General features: G+C 58.9%; 1 protein-coding gene across 2 annotated transcripts in view; it reads left to right on the top strand.

Moving 5' to 3' along the window:
* Positions 1–15,994, top strand: part of TNFRSF8 (TNF receptor superfamily member 8) — a 66,798-nt gene extending 50,804 nt beyond the window's left edge. For both annotated transcript variants that reach the window (XM_084875340.1, XM_084875339.1), the window contains exons 12-15: positions 81–134; positions 7,289–7,314; positions 10,028–10,232; positions 14,155–15,994. In XM_084875340.1, the coding sequence (XP_084731466.1) occupies positions 81–134; positions 7,289–7,314; positions 10,028–10,232; positions 14,155–14,387 (518 nt within the window). In that variant the 3' untranslated portion in view covers positions 14,388–15,994. The remainder of the gene's footprint in view (positions 1–80; positions 135–7,288; positions 7,315–10,027; positions 10,233–14,154) is intronic.
* Positions 15,995–21,461: the final 5,467 nt, after the last annotated feature.

Genomic DNA, 21,461 nt, shown 5'->3' with positions numbered 1-21,461 from the left:
CCTGCCCTGCCCCTGCCCTGCTCTGCCCGCCGAGGCTCTCCGAGGCTGGCATCTCCAGTACCCTCCTGATGTCGTTCCAGAGCTGCACCTGTGCTTCCCGGTCCAGACCTTCCGGCCCAAGCCCGAGCCTGCGGGTAAGTGGTCGGGGGTCGGGAGGGGCTGCCTGAGCCGCAGGGACACACGGCAGGCTGGGGCTGGGCCTGGGCCTGGGGCTCCCTCTCGACGGCTTCACACAGCTGCTCCTCTCTCTGTGACCTCATCTGTGATGGGAACACAATGTGGTGGGAACTGTGCCCCCGCCTGCCAGGTGCTTGAATAGCAGGCTGGCAGGAAGCTTTCTTTGTAGGCAAGCTAAGGCTTTCTTTCTTTAAAAAAAAAAATATTTTTATTGATTTCAGAGAGGAAGGGAGAGGGAGAGAGAGGGAGATAGAAACATCAATGAAGAAAGCAACTCATGGATTGGTTGCCTCCTGCACGCCCCACACTGGAGATTGAGCCCGCAACCTGGGCTTGTGACCTGACCGGGAATTGAACCGTTACCTCCTGGTTCCTAGGTCAACGCTCAACCACTGAGCCACGCCAGTTGGCCTGCTGAGCTTTTCATTCCTTTCTCCCCTGTGCCCCCAGGAGAGGCATTCCTGAATGCCCCCCCTCTTCTTTCCCTCTTTCCCAGCCCCCCTATTCTTTCCTCTCTCCCCGTTCTTCCCTGCCCCCTCCTCTGGCAGCCGAGAGGGCCGTAGGGGTCTGTAGGGCGGCAGAGAGGGCTGGAATCCCGGTTCTGTGACACCCTGGGAGGTTACTTCCTTCCTCTGTCTTACTTCCCTCACCGTAAGATGGGGACAGCGGGCCTGGTCCGAGGGTGGGCGCGTGGGTGGATGGATGGAGCTGGGCCTGTGCAGAGCCCTGGCAGGCGTTGTGTGCAGTGAACAGTGACTGCAGGCTGCTGACCCGCCTGTGCCCAGGCCGTGTTCCTCACCAGGAATCCCAGGTTTCCCTCAGCGCTAGATTATTTGGAACCCTTCCCTGGTCCTTGTCTCTGACCCCTGCCCCGCCTCCAGGCCACCTCCTCCAGGCAGCCTTCCGGAGCCCCGTCCTCCCCACCCATCCAGCAGCAGGCTCTTCCATCGCCCACCTGCTGGGGGCCTTGTGCCCAGGGCCCTCTCCTGGACAGCCCTTTCAGGCGGGGCAGGTCTGCCCGCTCTGCGCTGGGTGCTGCTCACAGAGGAAGCAGTGAACATGAGTGGTCTGAGTGTCCCTTCTGGTTTCCGGGCAGGCTCCCTCCCCTAGCAGGTCTCCCAGGAGCCCCGGGGGTGATGGCTGATGACCTATAAGGCCGCGGGTACGTGGCCCAGGGCCACCCTCCTAGTAAGTGCCCCTCCGGGCTCTGGCCCTGGTACTTGAGGTTGCTGCTCGGGCTGTAGACTGCCCGTGGCCCCGTCCTGTCCCCTCTGTCTCCCGCCCCCCCAAGCCTGGTCCATCCCCTGCCCACCCAGAGCCCAGTGGTCGGCCCCAGGCCAAATCACGGCTCCCTGGCCCCCCTCCCTCTCCCCCCTCCCCTCCGCCCCAGGCCCCTTGGAGAGCCCCTCGGGCACAAAAACAGTCCAGGAGGTTGTTTTGAATCTGATGAGTTTCACAAGCAGGTGCTAGCGGTCCCTCCGCAGGGGTTTTCGTGTTTTGATGGTTTCAAGCCTTTTTCCGTGAGCTGTCAGGCTCCGTGTCTCACTGAAACCGGGTTTGCTTTCTTGACATTTTTCTAATATTATAGACTTTCCATTGCCGTCAGTCTATTTTTTTTCTTCGAACCTTTGCGATAGCAGTTTTGTCTCAGAGAGAGAGAGAGAGAGAGAGAGAGAGAGAGAAAATCACCTTCCCTTAAGAAGCCAGGCCTGCAAGGAACCCCGAGCCCTGAGCCTCAGGGGTGGCCGGGGCCGGCCCTCTGGCTTCCGGTGGGTGGCTAGGGGACCCCAGGCTGAGAGGGAAGGGAGAGGAGGCCAGGGGCAGCGGGCAGGTCACAGGATGAGCATGGATGGAGAAGGCGGTGCCCGTTCAATGTCTTCGCTCCCTCCTGTACCCCAAGTCGTGTCATTGTGGGGTTTCAAGTGGCTCTGTGCGGGGCACAGAGGCTGCCCTGGCTCTCCTGGGCTCTGAGACCTGTGTCCGCTGCTCCAACAGGCGACAGGCTAGCAGGCAGGGAGTGTACGCCCGGCCCGCCCCCTCTGGGATCCGCAGGGCTGGGGGTGGGGGGCTGGTGCCTGGCGGAGCACAGGGGATCCGGGCAGGTGCCCAGTCAATGCTCCCCCATCAGCTCTTGAATGATTTGGACTTTGTGCCGGGGGTCCTTGGCGGCAGGTGTTTGCGAAGCACATACATGATCTCATTTGACCCCTCTGAGCATCCCTGCGAGGCAGCCACCGCTGTTACCCCGTTTCACAGCGGAGGGACGGGGCCCAGGAAGGAGGGGACTTGTGTGAGGCCGCGTGGCTAAAAGCAGCCTGACCAGGGTCTCATTGTCTCTGTTGGTGGCAAGGCTTTTGTCAAAAGGGTCTCACCCCTCAGCTAGTGACATTGGGGACTGGGCTCTCCTGTGCTTCGCAGGGTGCTGGCCAGCTCCTTGGTCTCCAGACCCACCTCCCCGTGTGGCCACCAAACGTGTCACCAGACGTTGCCATGGGTCCCCTGGGCTGGCAGGGGATAGAGGTGTGGTGGGGAGGGAGAAGGGGAGATCACTCCTGGCTGGGAAACACGGTTAAAGTCCTTTTAACCCTTCGTTTTGATGGCCACGGAAGTCACTGCTCTCTCGGTTCACGCGGGCAGGCGTGCTTTGGAAAAAATTGTGCGCCGTCGTTCGGAAATAATTTTGACCTCATGGGAAAGTCACAAGAACAGTACCCAGAACTCCCTTTCCCTGGACCATCTGTCACCGGCGTAATGCCTGTCATCTCTGACGTGTGTGTGTGTGTGTGTGTGTGTGTGTGTGTGTGCGCGCGCGGATGTGTATTTCATACGAATAAGGCGTGTTTTTACACAACCGGAGTAAAACCGTCTGCACCAGAGGATCTGCCCTGGCGTGTCGCCTTGAGTTCTCAGACCCCATTCAGGTGTCCCATTGTCCCCAGTAAAGCCCGCTGTGGCCAAAGAATTCCGTCCAGAATCTAGTGCTGCGTTTGGCTGTCTGTCCCGGAGACTCTGGTCAGTGCCTGTCTCGCCCTTCACCGTCCTGGCCTGGCCGCCGGGGAGGGTCCCGCCGTGGTTGTGTGGGCGTCCCGGACCTCGGCGTGGCCTGAGGTTTCCCGGCCACTGGATTTGGTGGGAGAACCCAGGAGCGATGCTGAGCGCCTCCCGGCTCCTCTGGCCCCGTTGCTGGTGGGTCACACTGAGGCCTTGGCCAGAGGACCAGGGTGGTGTCTGCCGGGCTCCCCCACCGGAAGCTGCTCTCGTCTCCGTGGTAACGGCTCAGGCTCTGAGGGGCGCTCCTTGGAGGCTGTGAATGACCTGCTCCTCTGTCAGACTCTTCCTCTGCTTCATTCACGGGCTTATGTCCGGCGTGTGCGTTCCTGGTTTATTCTGCTGCCGTTGGCATTCAGTTTGAGGTTCAAATGGTCGCTGGTTAGGCCAAAGGGGCCACTTCCAGCTGGCTCCTGTTCCCTTTTATTCCCATCCTTTTATGTAGAAAGCACTTCCTAAAAAAAAAAAATTAAAAAAAATATATATATATATAATTGATATTTTACAGAGAGGAAGGGAGAGGGACAGAGAGTTAGAAACATCGATGAGAGAGAAACATCCATCAGCTGCCTCCTGCACACCCCCCACTGGAGATGTGCCTGCAACCAAGGTACATGCCCTTGACCGGAATTGAGCCTGGGACCTTTCAGTCCGCAGACGGACGCTCTATTCACTGAACCACACCGGCTAGGGCGGGAGCACTTCTTAAAGGGTTTCCCAGCGTAGCTTGTACTTCTCTAGACTCCGCCAATCTCCAGGGAGCCCAGGGTTGGAGTAGGCCGAACCTCTGGGCCAAATGCTTTCCTTGGGTCTGCTCTGCTCCCACAGCAGCTGGGACCTCAGGCCGAGAGGGGATGGGCCCGAAAGGGAGAGCAAGGAGGAGGGAAGGGACGGTGACTTGGGAGTCAGAACGCAGGGCTCAGCGAGGTGGCCACAGGGCAGCCCCGGACCTGGGGCACTGTCACAGCGGGGCCACTGATGCCGTGTCCCTGGACCCATGTCCTGGGTGCCGGACGTGGTTACGGGAAGACCACAGTCATTCCAAAAGCAGTGAAACCAATAATTGAAAACCGTGGACCGAAGCCACGTTTTTAGGGGAAAAGCTCTGATGAAATCCGACCTCTGTGCTTGGCACAGTTTGTTCTGAGTCTTTATCAGAGTATGCACGTGGGCTGTGCCAGGCGGGAGGCAGACGCTGGCACCTGCTGGATTCTGCCTTTTGTGCTTCTTCTCAGACTCCGTGTCAGATGTTGACTTTCTCTCTGCTGCGATAGAGTGCCAGCGTCCGGGGCCGCTGCGTGCCAGGCGGTGACCTGGGCTCCTCCCCTTTTGAACACCAACACATTTTAAGAAGACATTATCCTTTAGAGCAATTTACAGAGTCTGAGACGATAAAAAAAAGTCCCCATGTACCTCCACCCGTCATTAACATCTTACATCAGAGGGATTCATTCGTCACAGTGAACAAGCAACATCGAAACAGGGCTGTTGCCTTGACTGGTTTGGCTCAGTGGATAGAGCGTCAGCCTGCAGACTGAAAGGTCCCAGGTTCGATTCTGGTCAAGGGCATGTACCTTGGTTGTGGGCACATCCCCAGTAGGGGGTGTGCAGGAGGCAACTGATTGATGTTTCTCTCTCATCGATGTTTTTAACTCTCTATCCCTCTCTCTTCCTCTCTGTAAAAAAGCAATAAAATATATTTTAAAAAAAGAAAGAAAGAAAAGGAACAGGGCTATTAAGTAAAGCCCATCCTCTATTTACATCACCTTCACTTTTAAACATTTATTTTTTAAATGTATTTTTGTTGATTTCAGAGAGGGAGGGAGAGGGAGAGAGAGAGAGAGAGAAACATCAATGATGAGAGAGAATCATTGATCAGCTGCCTCCTGCACGCCCCTCACTGGAGATTGCGCCCAAAACCCAGGCATATGCCCTGACCGGGAATTGAACCGTGTGACCTCCTGGTTCATAGGTCGACGCTCAACCACGGCGCCACGCCGGCCGGGCAGATCCGGGAGCCCACCCTGGACACCATGTGATGCTGAGTCGTCAGGTGTCCTCAGGCTCCTCCGGGCTGTGACGTTTCTGACCTCTGTCCTTTCCGATGACCTTGGCAGGTGTGAGGGGGACCGCTCAGTTGTGTTGGAGGAGGCCCTTCTATGGAAACCTGCCAAGCGCTTCTGTCCGGATTCGATTGGGGTTATAGGCTTAGGGGTGAGGACGGACCAGGGGCATCCTATCAGCCTGATCGGTCACGGGCCCCTTCACTTCCGAGATCTCCTTTAACCTTCATAAAAACCCTCCAAAGTGGGCATGAGCCATCCCACTTTGCAGCTGAGACAGAGGCCGGGCGAGGTGGCGTCCTGTGCGGGACTCTGCCAGGACCGTGGCATCAGCCCACTCCCAGCGGCCGGTTCTTTCAAACACCAGGCTGTGCACAGCCTCGTCATCTTCCCGGTTATTTCCTGAGGGTGTGCCCCGGGCAGGGGTTACTGGGGCAAAGGGTGTGAGACTCCCATGGCCAGCTGGCCCTCAAGAAACAGTCACCGGAAACGTTCACAGGACGTGTTTACCCACGGCCCCTCCAAGACTGAGTTTTATCGTTTTTATTTATTTTGTCTTGTTACTGTGTCAACACCCTCCCTTTATCCCTCCCCCAGTGACTTGTCACTGAGCCCAGTTGGCTGGTTGCAAGACTCAGAATCCCTCTCCAAGGAGGGAGGTTCAGCGCCACTGACGTCATTTAAAAGAATGTCCGTCTGGCCAGAGAGGGCGCCCAGGCTGGCTCGGGCAGTGGGCAGTGGCCGCCTGGGGGAGTGACCACTCTGCTGGGGGCAGCAGGTACCAGAGGCAGTGGGTGCGACACGTGTGTTAAATCCAGGGCCGAGGACTGGGTCCCTATGCACGTGTGCTGCTTTGCATGGCCGTTCTGGCCTGTTTCCCCGTCGGGCTCTTTCTGCCCGGTGATGGGCATCGTGTGGCCACATGGCTCAGCCGGCCCCTCTTACTTGTTACCGTGGTCGGGGGGCCTCCCGTGAGTTTCCAGCTGGGATGCGGGGCCGGGGGTGGCCCAGAGCTGCTGGCATCGGGGAAGGTTCTGAAGGTGACTCAGCTGATTTCTCTGGTCGGGTGTGCACACCTAGCAGCAATGGATCCCGAGTCTCCACAGGTGGCCCCTGGACTCCGAAAAGGCTGTGCGTCCCTGCAGCGTGGTCTGGGCCGGGGAGCTGGTTTGCTGTAGGATAGACCAGCTGCCTGGGCCACGGTTAAATGCCCACTTACACTTGGCCGTGACCTGGCACCCGACTCAGTGTGAGAAAACAATTGGAGTGGAGGAGAGGGGATGGGAGGAGAGGGTAAAGGTCGTGCCCTAAGAATCATGGTGTCAGCACCTCCTGAGCCCACCGAGGGGGTGCTTGCAGGAGGGGGAGGACTGGTGAGAGCTGTCCTCCTCGAAGGCGGTCACGTGGGCTTTTAAAAACACAGGCCACAGAATATCCAACTCAAGAGGGCCCGAGCCAGAAGGGCTCCGGGATCAGCTGGCTTCAGCTCGCCTGGCACAGGACTCAGGAGCGTCCTCTGGCCGCCGTCCCCTCTGTCACCTGCCCTGAGGTCCTCCGTGCGCTTCGCACAGTGACTGGGGAGCTCTGGCTCTCCAGGCCCCCGGGGCTGCAAGGCGGTGGCGATTTCTGAGTCAGTGGGAGCCTCCTTGGCTCCAGCCGAGCGCACGCCTCCCCTGAACTGTGTGTGTGTGTGTGTGTGTGTGTGTGTGTGTGTGTGTGTGTGCCGGGGGGGGGGGGGCGGGGGGGCGGTGGACTGGGGAGGGGTCCAGGGCGGAGGAGAGAGGAGTCCCCTGCTCTCTGGCAGCGCTGGAGAAGTGAGCACTGGGGAGTGAGCCCCTGAGGCCCGGCCTGGGAGGAGGCGCGGACCCGGAAACCTGCCCTCTGCTCCAGACCGAGGGCCCACGGGAGCATCCGCGGAGGCCCCAGTCCATGGTGGGGCGGGCAGGGCCCAGGCTGCCAGGCCCTCCTTGGTGAAGCTGTCCCTCCTTTTCTCTTCACAGATGCCAGGCCCCCGAGGAACCAGCCAGTAAGTAGCCGCCCCGTGTCCCAGCGTGGTGCCCTGAGTCTGGCTCCTGGGCAGACCTGTTGCTGCCGAGAGCCACCTGGTCCCTGCCAGCTCCTGCTGGGTCTGGGGGGAGGAGAGGACACGGAGGGGGCAGAGAGCTCTGAGCCACGCCCTGGCCCAGGATGCTGTCCCCCCCCCCCTCCCCCCCAGTGGCCTGGCTCCTGGCTCCTCTCGCCGGGGACTTCCAGAAAGGCCTGCCAGACCGCGGGCTTGGCTTGGGCTCCTTCGGGTGCCAGGTGTGTTCCGGTCACAAGGAAGCCTGGGCTTGCTTCCCCTTTTCTCCTTCCCTCCTCCTCCAGTCCTGTGCTGCTCTGGGGTGACAGGTCAGCAGCAAGGGTTTTAGGAATGTGGCTGTCACTCACCGAGCGGTCGCCTGGAGCAGCTCCTCGCTCTGTGCGCTCTCAGCGTCCGCTCAGGTGGTCCTCATGGCACGCGGAGGCCGGCCTGCAGTCCTGCTGTATAAAAGGGGAAACTGAGGCACCGCAGGGAGGGTGGCCCCACAGCGGGGAGCAGACCTGCTAGGATTTGAGCCCCTGTTTGTGACTCTAACGCCAGAGCTCTGACCTGCTGCCCTGGCTGCCTCCTCGGAGACCAGCTTCATCTGCCCGTTTAGGGAGGGAGTGCTGGCTGTGCGCAGGCGCGGGGTGAGGGTCCTGCAGCTGTGACTGCTGATCGCCCAGCACAGGGCCCAGCCACTGGTCCTCACTGGGCTTGTCCTTGCGTCCCGTTCTGTGCCCAGCCCCCTCACCCCCCATTGGCAGCTCCCACGGTGGGAGCTGAGGGAGGGGCAGGCCAAGCTCTCCATGTGGCCGGGTCTCAGGCGTGTACGTTCACCCACTTCATTCCCCTCATTATCACACCTCTCATGCCTTTCCTCTGACTCAGACACTGATCCACGGGAGGTCTGCCGTCTCCATGGAACACCAGCTCAATGGCACGGCTTTCGCATGTACACGGCTCCCTCACCCTTCTCAGCACCCGTTCGCTACCGAGCTTTGCAAACTGGCTTTGACATGTTACAACACTGCTTTGTTGCACCAGTTTTATAAACTTGTGCAATACGTGCTATTGTTCAGAGACCAACCAAAGGTTAATTTCTCAGGGTTCTTGCTGCCTGCTTTAGTGGCATTTGATGGAGGATCCTTTACATACACTTGTAATATTGTAGTTGAAGATATCTCTCTCTCTCTCTCTCTCTCTCTCTCTCTCTCTCTCTCTCTCTCTCATGCTGAAACCATTTTCCAAGTTTTTGGTCCAAATCATGTAGAATAAGTTAAACTTAAATTGCATTCTGTTAACCAATGTGAGTATATTTTTCTAAGCACAGTTAGGTTGAAATAAAGTCTTAAAAAACAAAACAAAACAAAAAATGATCCTCAATAAAACCCATTTATACATGGAGAAAGGTTTTCACCTTTTAGCTTTTTAAAATATATTCTTATTGATTTCAGAGAGAGGAAGGGAGGGGAGAGAGAGAAATATTAATAATAAGAGAGAATCATTGATTGGCTGCCTCTGCACACTCCCTACCGGGGATGGAGCCCTGATCGGTAATTGAATTGTGATCTCCTTGTTCATAGGTTGACACTTAACCACTGAGCCATGCCAGCTGGGCTCCATCCTTTAATTTTTAAGCATAATAGGCAGAGCCACAATATGGTTTTTAATATGAGTTCAATTTAAAATTATGGGAGATCACATTCAAATATACTTGGGTCAGACAAGTCGCTGCTGTAACACCGAGTCATTTATGAAAAAGGTATTTGGTGATTTGTAAGAGAATAAAATATCTTTGCTAAAACCTTAATAGTAAATTGTTTAAAAATGCTGTCTTTTGGACTTCTAATAGTTATGAAGAAATTTTCAGGATTATGTAGCTATACTTTCTGAATTACTCAAACTCATTCCACCCTGAAGGCAGCAGGCAAATGCTATGGCCTAGAACCATGGCTGGCTCTTTGGCCCCCTTGGGTGTGGCTCTTCCACAAAATACCACGGCCTGGGCAAGTCTATTTTGAAGAAGTGGCGTTAGAAGAAGTTTAAAAAATGTGGCTCTCGAAAGAAATTTCAATCGTTGTCCTGTTGATATTTGGCTCTGTTGACTAATGAGTTTGCCGACCACTGGCCTAGAACATTCCACGGGACTGCTTCTCCTTTGCACTTACCTATCAAAGTCAAACACTAGCCAACACTTTCCTGAAGACGTAGCCCTTTTCAGAATACATCAGTGTCATCAGAACTGGCCACTGTCCCAGGGGGTCAGGGCTGGGCAGGAGGACAGGCCTGGAGCCAAGGTGTATAGACCGGCCTTTCCGCATGGATCCCAGAGCAAGTCCCCTCAGTCTCCTGATCTGTAAAATGGAGAGAGTGCTAATGTCAGGCACCTCCTAGGCTGGCTGTGGGGATTAACATGTGTCACGGGGTACACACGTGTGATGTTGGCCATGGTCCTTACTGTGTAGTACATGCTAAAAGCAGAACGCTTCTCCCGGAACTCACTGGGCAGGTGCACCAGGCCGTCGGGGCTGGGAAGCCCAGTGGCGGGTGGCGGCCCTAAAGCAGGAAGGGGGACTGGCTGGGGCGAACATAGATGAAGAAACGGGGCTTCGCAGTCCGGGGATGGGCGGTGGGGGGCGGGCACCCTGCCTCAGCGCTGCCGCCTCTGTGCCCGCAGGAGCTGAAGAGCCTGTTGGTGACGGAGCCCCGCACAGAGAAGTCGGGGTTCACGAGCCCCCCGGCTGTGGAGTCCTGCACCCACGTGGGGGCCGCCGGCCTGGAGAGCCTGCCGCTGGTGGGGGCCAGTCCAGCCGGGAGCCCCTCGTCCCCCAGGGACCTTCCCGAGCCCCGGGTCACCACGGAGCATACCAACAACAGGATCGGTGAGTCGGCTGGCGTGGGGGCCCCTGGCATGGTCAGGGCGAAGAGGGGTGCGGGGTGCTGGGCCCTGGGCCCCCACCTGGAACGGGAGCCCCAGGAAGCCCCGCAAGGAAGAGGCGTGGACTCTCCCACGGCCTTGTGAGTGGGAGGTGTTTTTTGTCCTTTTGTTTTTTGAAGTATATTTCATTGATTTTTTACAGTGAGGAAGAGAGAGGGATAGAGAGTTAGGATCATCGATGAGAGAGAAACATCTATCAGCTGCCTCCTACACCCCCTCCTGCCCCCCCACTGGGGATGTGCCCGCAACCAAAGCACATGCCCTTGATCGGAATTGAACCCGGGACCCTTGAGTCCGCAGGCCGACTCTCTATCCACTGAGCCACACCGGTCAGGGCTGGGAGGTGCTTTTGGTGAGAGTGTTAGATGTCTTGGGAGATAGCGGTGGTGGCCCTGACTTCTTGGGGCCGGTGGGAGGGTTCCTGAAATAATCTTGTGGTGTTGTCTTGCGGGGTGGGTGGAGGGAAGGGGTGCCCCCCTGCCTGGCACCCTCTATTGCTAAAGGGGCACCGGGAAGACATACGGTGACGTAGGAGCTGCCACGGCCCCAGCATTCCGGGCACCGGGCAAGTGCCACCTTACCGTCACTCGCCTCTGAGGTGGTGCCTTCCCCTTTCGCAATCGGGGAATCTGTGGCCGGGGCGGGGGTGACACTGTCTTCCCGGGCGCAGGGCTGGGGAGAGACAGGCTGTCCGAAACCGCCGGTCTGTCTGCACTGCCAGTCCCGTGGCCGTGCGGGCACCGCGGCTGGCACTTCCCCAATGACAGGTGCCCTCTGGCTCCAATACCGCCCCCTCCGGCTCAATGGCAGCTTCCTAAGCTTACCGAGCCCTTGCTCACTTCTAAGCTTCTCTGCGGGAGCTGCCTCCTCACCTGGGACAGCCAGCGCCCCCCACTGGAAGACCCTGTTTATTGCCTCCTCCTCCAGGAAGCTCTTCCCGCTCTCCTGTCTAGGCCAGATGCGCTTCTGCTGTGCTCCCCCAGACTCCAGGCCTCCCACCCAGTGTCCTCAGTCTTGGGCAGTGTGGGGCAGTGTGGCTGTGTCTGTGGCCTTCTCCTGCCCCTCACCTGCCTGGGAGCCTCAGTGGGCCCCCTCCCCGTCCTCTCTGGGGGGTTAACCAACACTCGGATGACACCAAAGAGGCATTTGCAGCCATAGCACACATTTCTATGGCAGGCATGGTGGACAGAACTTTTAAAAAAATATATATATATTTTATTGATTTTTATGGAGAGGAAGAGAGAGGGATAGAGAATTAGAAACATCGATCAGGTGCTTCCTGCACGTCTCCTTCCGAGGATGTGCCCACAACTGACATACATGCCCTTGACTGGAATCGAACCTGGGATCTTTCAGTCCACAGGCGGACGCTCTATCCACTGCGCCACACCGGTCAGGGCTGGATAGAACTCTTTAGGGCAGAGTCTTCGTATCAAATGGAAATCTTGGGAGCTGCAGCTTTTGGCTTTTTATTTCTTTTTAAATGAGTTTTGGGAAATATCGCCAGAGGCACCTCCTTCCAATTTCCGAAGAAGCCCTAATTTGGAGTTTGAGCCTGTGCTGAGTGCAGTGCCTGGAACCGCGAGGGTGGGGCTGAGTGTTGGACGGGGTGACGGAGGCAGGTACCGGACTGCCAGGGCGGCTGGGGTGTGGGCAGCGGCGTGGGCAGTGGTATGGGCAGCCTGCCCAGAGCCAAGCCAGCCTGCAGGCCTGCTGGGCGTGGGGTGGTGGGAGGGAAAGCCTTGGAGGCTCTCTGGGGGTACCCAAGGGACGGGGAGCCCCATGTCCCTCTGATGCTACCTCTGAGGGGCACCTCCTTGTTCCATTCCCAAGGGACCAAACTCTTGCTGAGCGCATCACTCCCCCTGACCATAGCACCAGGCAGGCAGCCTTTCCCCCCACCTCCCCCCCCCACCCCCCACCCCACTGAGACAGCTTCCCTGGATTCTGGAGCCCTGGGTGAGTCAGGAATCCCAGTAGCTTCTGGAAGATGCTCCCCCTGCAGACTGGGGGCTGGGCAGCTCTGTGATGGGGTCCGAGCCAGAGGACTCGGGGCCCAGGAATGTGAGGGGAATGATAGTCTGGCCCCCAACTTTGGTCTCTTCAGGCTGGACAGCCCACCCCTGCTCCTCTCTGTCCGTCTCTGTGTCTGTCTGCCTGTCTCTCACCTCCTCTAGTCCTGTCTGGTCCCCTCTGTGCCCTCCTTCTCTCCCCTCCCGGAGCAAGGGGCCTGCAGGTCTTGGTGAAGGTGTGTGTGGCTGAGGCTTGAGGCGCCCCTTCTCTCTTGGGGTGTAGGGGGTCCCAGCCCACAGCTTCCCCCTCTCTCTCTCTCTCTCTTCCTTCTCTTTAGTTCCTGCTGCTATTTTGAACACTTCTCTCTTTCCTGGGGGTGTTATAACCAAAACAGAAGCACCGGCATTATGTAATGGAATTGAGGGCACAGGGGCCCCAAGAATATTTTGGGGGTTCCTGAGTCAGAGGGGTGTAACCGATTACCCAGAGAAGCAGGGATCCCGAGCTCCCTACCCCACCCCAGCTCTTAAGTTCCCTCCCGGGCTTCCCCATTCAGCCTCCAGAACCCAGGGCCGAGCAGCTGGGAGCTGGGAGCCTGCCCTGAGCCTGAAACACCGGAAGAAGCCGGGCCGTTACTTGAAGTCAGCTGACCTGGCTGCGGGCCGGGCTCCCCACTTCCCAGTGTCGTTGGCAGCTTCCTTCACTCCCCAAGCCTGCCTCCGGAGCCCCCAAAGGAAGGAAATGGTGTTGAGGGTCCAGGGGAATCACACCTCTCATGGGCTGGGCAGGTCTTTCATCCAACTGGCATACATATGCAGTCCTACTGTGTGCTAGGCAGGCACAGCCATGAGGCCTGGAAAGAGGGAGGGGGAGTGGGAGAGATGAGCGCTCCCCACTGAAATATCCCGCCCCTCCCAGAGCTGCCCGAACCTCAGGCTGCTGAGTTACTCGCCGCTGAGGGTTCTGGGGGATGACAGCTGTCTGCTTTGCTGGGTTGACCTTGCCTGGTGAACTCCAGAGCATCCGGGGCAAACCGGGCCCCACTGGTTTCTGCTTTGGGCCCACGGAAAGGGCAGCGGGGCAGGAGTTGCTTTGGGGTTTGTGCTAAGTGCCCGGTGACCTCGGGCAGGTCACTGAACCTCCCTGGGCTCCAGCCCTTTCCCTGAGACTGGGATCAGAACAGCCTGCGCCTGGCGGGAGGGACGTGAGGCCGCAGGAGCTCAGGTGTGGAAGGCGAACTTCTCCTCGCGTTCCCTGGCGCTGTTATTATTATCTTAGTCTTTTAAAAAACATAAAAAAATATATATTAGATTGATTTTTTTTACAGAGAGGAAGAGAGAGGGATAGAGAGTTAGAAACATCGATGAGAGAGAAACATCAATCAGCTGCCTCCTGTACACCCCCTACTGGGGATGCGCCTGCAATCAGGGTACGTACATGCCCTTGACTGGAATCGAACCCGGAACCTTTCAGTCCACAGGCTGATGCTCTATCCACTGAGCCACACAGGTTTTGGCTATTATTTTAGTCTTATTTCTCCACTCCAGGGGACATCGGCAGGAGCCAAGGTGATTGGTTTTCCTTGCTTCCTCCCCATGCCTCGCTGCCTCTCCTAACCCCGTTCCCTCCGCCCCCACCCCATCCAGGCAGAAATGCTGAGAAAAATCACAGGCATGGCCCGTAGGGAGCAAGTGGGCCAGCGGCTCGCTCCTCGGCTCACTGCTCGGCACATGGTTGCCAGCTGTCAGGCTGGCGGGGCTCACTGCGCCCCAGAGGGGCTGTGCCTCTCCTCCGCCTCCTCGCTCACCCTCTGCGCTCTGGGCTCTCACCGCGCCTCTCCTTCTGCTCCGCAGAGAAAATCTACATCATGAAGGCCGACACCGTGATCGTGGGGACCGTGAAGACGGAGGCGCCTGAGGGCCGGGGCCTGGCGGGGCCCGTGGAGCGGGAGATCGAGGAGGACCTGGAGGCGGACCATGCCCCGCACTACCCGGAGCAGGAGACGGAGCCGCCGCTGGGCAGCTGCTCGGACATCATGTTCTCCGTGGAGGAGGAAGGGAAGGAGGCGGCGGCGTCTGGGAAGTGAGGCCTGGCTGGGGCTGAGCGAACAGCTGGGTGTCCCTGGGACCCGGGCGTCACATGGACCACGCTGGTGCAGAGGCCCGTCGGCTGACCTGAGTTTCCGGCGCCCAGTGGTCCATGCAGGAGGGGCCTGGGGGCCTCTGCCTGCATCCCCACCCAGCCGCCCCCTATCCTGACCCTGGGGCAGTGGGCTGTGCAGTAGAAACAGCCAAGGTGCTGGATCTGAACGGCCGTGTTTGCTGGGGCAACAGGAAGACGGACAGCACAGACTGGACACTTTGCCTCCGCTGCTACTGAGAAGACACCCCAGAGTCCTGGCATGGGCCCCCCAGGGTGGAGCCCACCAGAGGCAGAGGCCCTGAGGCCCACACCTGTGCCTTCTCCCCTCGCCCGGGCCCCTGGAGAGATCCCCACTGGGCCTTGCTACCAGGCCAACAACCCGCAGTTACTGTAAACTCGGCCCCTGGTGGCCCCGAGCCAGCGCCTGTGGTTTCTCCTCAGTCCGAAGGGAAACAGGCATCGGGCGGCCGGCTGGCCCATCGCAGCCACCGCGGCCATGCTGTGCCCTGTGCCCTATGCCTGGTGGTGCCCAGCCAGCCGCCAGCCCTGTGTGGGCCGAGGCGGATCCTCCTGGTGCTGCCCCTTCCTGGTTCTGTGGCCCCATGGTGCGCCCTGGCTTAGGATCAACCAGCTCATCTCAGAATGTCCCTCCCAGGCCCAGTGACTAAGGGCACTGCCCGCTCTGTCCTGGGAAATGAAGATGCCCACATGGACCCTGACGGTGCTGGGCCTGCCTCTTGTAGGGGCTGTTCCTCATCCGTGTTGGGACAAGGATGTCAAAAGCTGGTTCTGCCTGATCCGGGGCTTGGGGGACAGTGCTGTGCAGCTCGGTCCCGGGTCAGGATGTTTGCGTCGCACACGAAGGAATAACCGCCGGCTGGCCTGCCCTCCTGGGGCTTTCGGACGCGTGCACGCAGGCGCGTGGCCTCGGAAAGGGGCCCGTGGGCAGATGACAGGGGCGGCGGGCCAGGCACGGAGCCCCGGGTCGCCGTAGCTCCTGGAATTTCCCGCCGAAGCCGGGCCTGAGAGCTGCTGTTTACGCACCAGCCGCTCGGCTGGAGGAAGTCGGGCCGGCTCGGGAACGGCAGGGGCAGGTTCTGAAACCACTCTGATATTTTGGGGAAAGTTGGAGAGGCGGGGACGCCGTGAGAGGCCGTTACACCAGCCCCTGGAGAAGTTCACGCAGGATGGGTGGTCTCCGCCCAAATGCCCGTGTGGGCAGCTCTGCACCCAAGCCTCCTGCCCGAGGTCGGTCGGCACGCACCCAGCACCCCGCGGGCAGGGCTCAGGCTGCCCGTGGCTGGACGCGGACATCTGCTTAATGAAATGACGCACTCCCCCGAACATGAACTTGAAAAATTCACAAAGTTCCTTACCAGTGACCACAAGGCTGAGGAATCTCTCGTGGAGACTGAGAGTCCTGGAGAAGCTCTGAGGACAGGGATCCCCCACCCCTCTGCCCGGCCTCTGGAGGGTCTCCTCTCTGTCCCTCCTGTGCCCAGGCCCGGGCCTGCCTTGTGGACACTCCGAATAAAGCTGCTCTGCCCCAGGCTCCCGGTGGGTGTTTGCAGAAGGGCTGTGGGGAGAAGGCATCACAGAAGCAGCGCCCATGCCCCACCTGGAGGTCACAGGGAGGGGACTGAGGGGTCGAGTGAGCCCAGGGCTTCATGCAGGACCCGTAAGGGCCCCCCACCCCCGCACCCCCAGATGGTCAGATGGGACCGGGGCGAATATCCCTGCCCTACAGTGACAGGGCCTTCTTAGCCTCTGCTGTTCAGATGGGCAGATGGACCAGGGCCCTGCTGCCTGGGGGGCAGTTCCCAGGGAGCAGGGAGCCTCACCCAAGCGCACACTCCCTTCCTGAACAGGAGGGAGTGATGAGTGTCCTGCGGAGGCTGTCCCATTCAGAGGAACCCCGCTGTCCCCCAGGGCAGTCTCGGTGGTGCTTATGGCCAGGCCTGTCCCTCAGATGGAGCAGGAGGCTCAGGCTCCTCTGTCTCCATCCTCCCGCCCCTCCCGTCCGGTCACTGCTGTCCCACAGCCCAGGAACAGCTCTGCTGGGCTGAACAGAAATGACTGTGCAGAGGAGAGAGGCCGCCCTCCAGCTGAAGTTTCTTGGGAGCCTTCTCACCTCCACCCCTTCCTTGGTCCTCCCTGTCCTCATGGGGGGCAGGGAGGGGCTGGGGACGGATGGGTGGGGCAGGGACCGGATTCACTCATAGGTCTTTGACTGCATCAGCCCTGCTTGACCCGAAGCCAAGGTGAGAACATCAAACACTTTAAGGATGGCTACTCCAGCCCAAGGAGAAGCTGGCCGAGCCCACCTGGGGCTCCTGCACCCTCCCCAGGCCCCTGGCCCTGGCCCGCACCCATGCCGGGCACACACCTAGGACCCTGTGGGGCGCCCCAGAGGAGCAGGTCTGCAGCGGAAGTGACCGAGGTGGGGGCAGACAGTGTGGGCGGGGACTGGGATCCAGACCCAGCTCTGCTGCTTAGTGGGGCTGTCGAGGTGAGGTGCCTCGGTCTCCCTAGAGCTCAGTTTCCCGATCTGTGAAATGGGCCAGAGTTGTGGGGTCCCCTTAACGCCACCTGACAGGGGCTGGCGTTTGCTGTGCGGCAGCCGCTGTCCTGTCCTCGGTCCAGCCCAGCGGCCACTTGCCAAGGGTGAGCCCGTCCTGGGCCTGCAGACTTCAGCCCCTCTGACTCACCCGCAGGCAGCCTCCAAGGGGTACTGGACTGAGAACACTCTTCTCCCGGAAAAACAACGTGAACGCCGGGGGCTGGTTCCTGGCCGGCGTCGGCTTCGGGGAGGCTGACGGGGCTCCCAGGCTCCCTGGGGCCTGGCCTCCCTTGGGGGTGATGCTGTGGGAACCCCACAGTGGACAGACTGCTCCTTGCTCTGGGGGGTGGGGGGAGGAGAGACCCAGAGGGCCCCTCCTGTCACAGTCCCAGGAGTGGCTGCTGGCTAGATGTCTGAACTCTGTGCGTTTGTGAAGCATTGCAGGTCCCTCTGCAGGGATGACCTGCTCGTGGTTCCAGGGCGTTCCAGGCGGCACACCATTGCTGTTCAAAACCTCCTTTCCTCCCCTCCCCTCCCCACTCCCTCCAAACACACCCGAGATGAGCCAGGGCCAGTCCAGCTGCAGAGGACACACTGTGCTCAGACCGTGTCTCGTGGGTCCTGTGTCCAGTGGCCAAGACCCACGATGGTGCAGAACCGAACCTGCGAACAAGTCACTCCGCAGACCAGTGGTCGGCAAACTCATTAGTCCACAGAGCCAAAGATCAACAGTACAACGACTGAAATTTCTTCTGAGAGCCACATTTAAAAAAAATATATATTTTATTGATTTTTTACAGAGAGGAAGGGAGAGAGATAGAGAGCTAGAAACGTCGATGAGAGAGAAACATCGACCAGCTGCCTCCTGCACACCCCCTACCGGGGATGTGCCCGCAACCAAGGTACATGCCCCAGACTGGAATCGAACCTGGGACCTTTCAGTCCGCAGACCGACGCTCTACCACTGAGCCAAACCGGTTTCGGCTGAGAGCCACATTTTTAAAACTTAAACTTCTTCTAATGCCACTTCTTCAACATGGACTCGCCCAGGCCACACTCAAGGGGCCAAAGAGCCGCATGTGGCTCGAGAGCTGCAGTTTGCCGGAGGCGATGGGGTGATGTGCTAGGAGCGCCCCAGTCAGGGGACCATGCGCTGCCTGGAGGGCAGGGTTGGCTCTAACCAGGTGGCCCAGGAGGTGCCCTTTGAGCTCCAGCTGAGTGACGTGATACGTGGGCGAGGGGCAGACTTGGGGCCCAGCAATCTGGGAAGTCATGGGCCACGGCTGCAAAGGCACCGAGGTGGGGATGCTCCTGGGTTTGGGATCTGAGGAGCACTAGTGGGAGCACTGGTGGGAGCACTGGGGCCGGGCGGAGAGAAGGTGAGTGGGCAGCCCACAGCCAGGTGCTGGAGGGCCTCGTGGGCCATTGCTCGGTGTTCAGCTTTGATCGTCAAACAGATGGAGACTTGCCTTGGGGTGGGGGACACACAGAACTGTGCACCTGAAACCTGTGTGATTTTGTTAACTGGTGTCACCCTAATAAATTCAATAATAATAATAAAAAAAAAGCAGGGAGGGAATAAACCTGAAAGAAGAAAAGTGAAAAAGAAAAGGCTCCATTTATTTCCCTCCCGCTAGAACAGCAAACATCCTGCTATTCTCTCAGCAGTGGGCGGGAAAGGCCAGCAGAGGTGGTTTCAGCCGATTTCAGACAAAGGCTGAGGCTGCCGGTGGCAGGGAAACAGTTGGCTGCTTCTCAGAAAGGCCGGCGGGAAGGCTGCTCCCGGCGGATTAATGAGTAGCAGCTCCGGAGCCAGGCTGCTGTCACCGAGGGCGGCTGGCAGGCAGGCAGGCTGGCAGTCTAGGTTCCTGTTTCTTTGGGTGTCTTCCAGAAGAGTCAAAACCAAACCAAGAAATCCTGGGGAGGCCAGGGGCCTTTGTTTGTTTTTGCACTCTCCTCCCCGGGCTCCTGGAGTCGGGGGAGGACGGAGGAAGGGGCCTTCGGGTCTCAACCTCCAGCTCAAGGAGTTCCCAGATGCAGGGCCTCAAGCGAAGCCCTGAAGCGCTTTCAACTTTGGTTTCCTGATCTGCAACCCGTGCATGATCATGACTGTGCGGTAGGTGGCTGCAGGGTCCGTGGGTGAGGACTCGGCCTCGAGCCTGGCATGTTTCCTGTTCAGAAAATGAGAGTCACCACCAGCAGCCCCTCGTCAGAAAGAGCTTTCAGGGTTGTGCAAGGCTTTCTGCGTTCTTCATGCGCCTGGGCTTCATAATCGCAGCTGGAAGTGGGTAGGTGGAGTATCAGCACTAGCCTTGACAGCCTGAGGCTCAGAGAGGGGAAGCAACCAGCCCACAGTCACACAGCCAGGGAGTGCCAGAGCTGGAGTCCAATCCCTCAACTCTGTGGTTCCAAGTCCCCCTCTGCCCATGCCCCCCCCCCCCCCCCCCCCCCCCCCCCCCCCGCCATCCGGCATAGTTATCAGCAGACACTATCCCCTCTGGACAGGTTTCCTTTTGCCTCAGAGTCAGCACAGCTGGGAGGTAGGGAGGAGGTTGATTTGATTCTCCGTTTTATGCAAGCGGCTAGGCACCTTGCCTGAGATCAGGCGGCAGCCCAGCTGCGATTTATTTCTGATTCTTCTGCCGCAGAGCTAAGCCAGCCAGAGCCTCGCGCCTCCAGGCGGCTTTCCTTGGAGGTGGCCTGATTCTGGAGACCCAGGCCTGGGAGGACAGGTGGACAGAGAACTCCGCTGGAGGACTGGCCAGCCACGGGATCGCCTTTCACATTCTCAGAACGCATACCCCGCTCTCTGCCCCACGCCAGGATCCAAGGTCCAGAACAAGCCTCCTCACTTACGGGACGGGAGACTGCGCGCCGAGGCGGTAAGGTGGTTTGCCCAAAGCGCCCACTTGGTACGTTTGGTCCCTTGCTGTGTAAGCTGGGACTGGGGCAGGGAAATGGCCATTTAGCCCGAGAGAACAGTAAAGATTATTCGCTGATTCTCAATCTTCCTTAAAAAACAACAACCAAACCCACAACTTGGTGTTAAAGTAAAAGCACCTGTGGTGAGAGCTTTGGGCTCGTATTTATCATCAGATGGCGTTGCAAGAGCCAAGCGGTCCCCACAGCCAGACAGACACGCACAGACAGGAAGCGGGCCGCCTGCCGCCTCCTGGCCCTCTGGCCTGTGCCGTCCGCAGGGTCCCTGCTGGAAGGGCCGCGCCTGGCTCACACTCTGCCGTCGCCTCTGGAAAATGATCGATACCCACTGAACGGGGGCTCTGCGTTTTCATCTTCCCGGCTCCCACACATGATGCAGCCCAGGGGTCGGCAAACCGCGGCTCGCGAGCCACAGGCGGCTCTTTGGCCCCTTGAGGGTGGCCCTCCCACAAAAGACCACGGCCTGGGCGAGTCTATGTTGAAGAAGTGGCATTAGGAGAAGTTGAAGTTTAAACAGTGTGGCTCTCCAAAGAAATGTCAATCGTTGTACTGTTGATCTTTGGCTCTGTGGACTGATGAGTTTGCCGACCACTGATGTGGCCGATCCCGCACCAGGGACAGGGGACTTTTCTGTTAGGGACTTAATGCGAGGGCCCTTTGTTTGCATCCCCGTTTGACCTCCCAGTAACCATGGTTACAGGTGAGCACATGGCTTCTCAGGTCTCCAAGTGTTGACTGGCTGGTGGCTGACCTTCACTGTCCCAGTGGTCTCTTGTCACCTCAAAACTTAGTGGCTTAAAGCAACACCAGTCATTCATTTCGCTCACACAGCTGCGGTTGGGCCTGGCTGGGTGGAGAAGGCTCCTCTCTGTTCACGGCGCCAGCTGGCACCGGGCACCGCACTGCTGAGGCGGCTGGCAAGCCGGGTGCGCTGAGGGCTCCCTGCAGCCCGGTGGCCGGGTTCCTAGAGCGAGTGACCCAGGCCGGGTAGGAAGTGGGAGCCGCCAGGTTCTGAATATCTGGGCCCAGAGACAGGCACAGTAACACTTAAGCCACATCCCACTGGTCCAGCAGTCAGCACGCCCAGGCTCACGGGGAGGGGATGAGAGCATCTGTGTCAGGCACTGCCCTGAGCACTTGCGCTGCCTCATCTCATTCTCCTGATCATCTGATGCTCAGTGTTCCCAGAGGCGCCTCAAGGAAGCGAGATGATCTGTCCGAGGTTGCCCGGCTGGAATTTGAATCCAACTTTGTCTCCTCCGGAGTGTGAGCTCGGGACCTTGGGGCTGACCTGTGTCTCCGGGGCTCCCAGCAGTCAGCACCGGGTGGGGCCAGGATTCGAACCTGCACCCGTCTGATCAAGAACATTGAGGCTTTCAAAAATAATCAGCTCCAAAGCGCTCATTTTCCAGTTGGGGAAACTGAGGCTCCGACAGGTCTTGCTGGGCCTCCTCTGAGCAGGAGGGCAGGAGGGGCCCCCTCACTCCCCCGGGCTCCCCGGAGCCTGGTCAGGAAGCC

This window comes from Pipistrellus hanaki (assembly GCF_964339955.1).
Source record: "Pipistrellus hanaki genome assembly, chromosome: 2".
Classification (NCBI taxonomy): Eukaryota; Metazoa; Chordata; class Mammalia; order Chiroptera; family Vespertilionidae; genus Pipistrellus; species Pipistrellus hanaki.
Note: the sequence above shows the minus strand (reverse complement) of the source record. Positions and strands in the feature narration are given on the sequence as shown.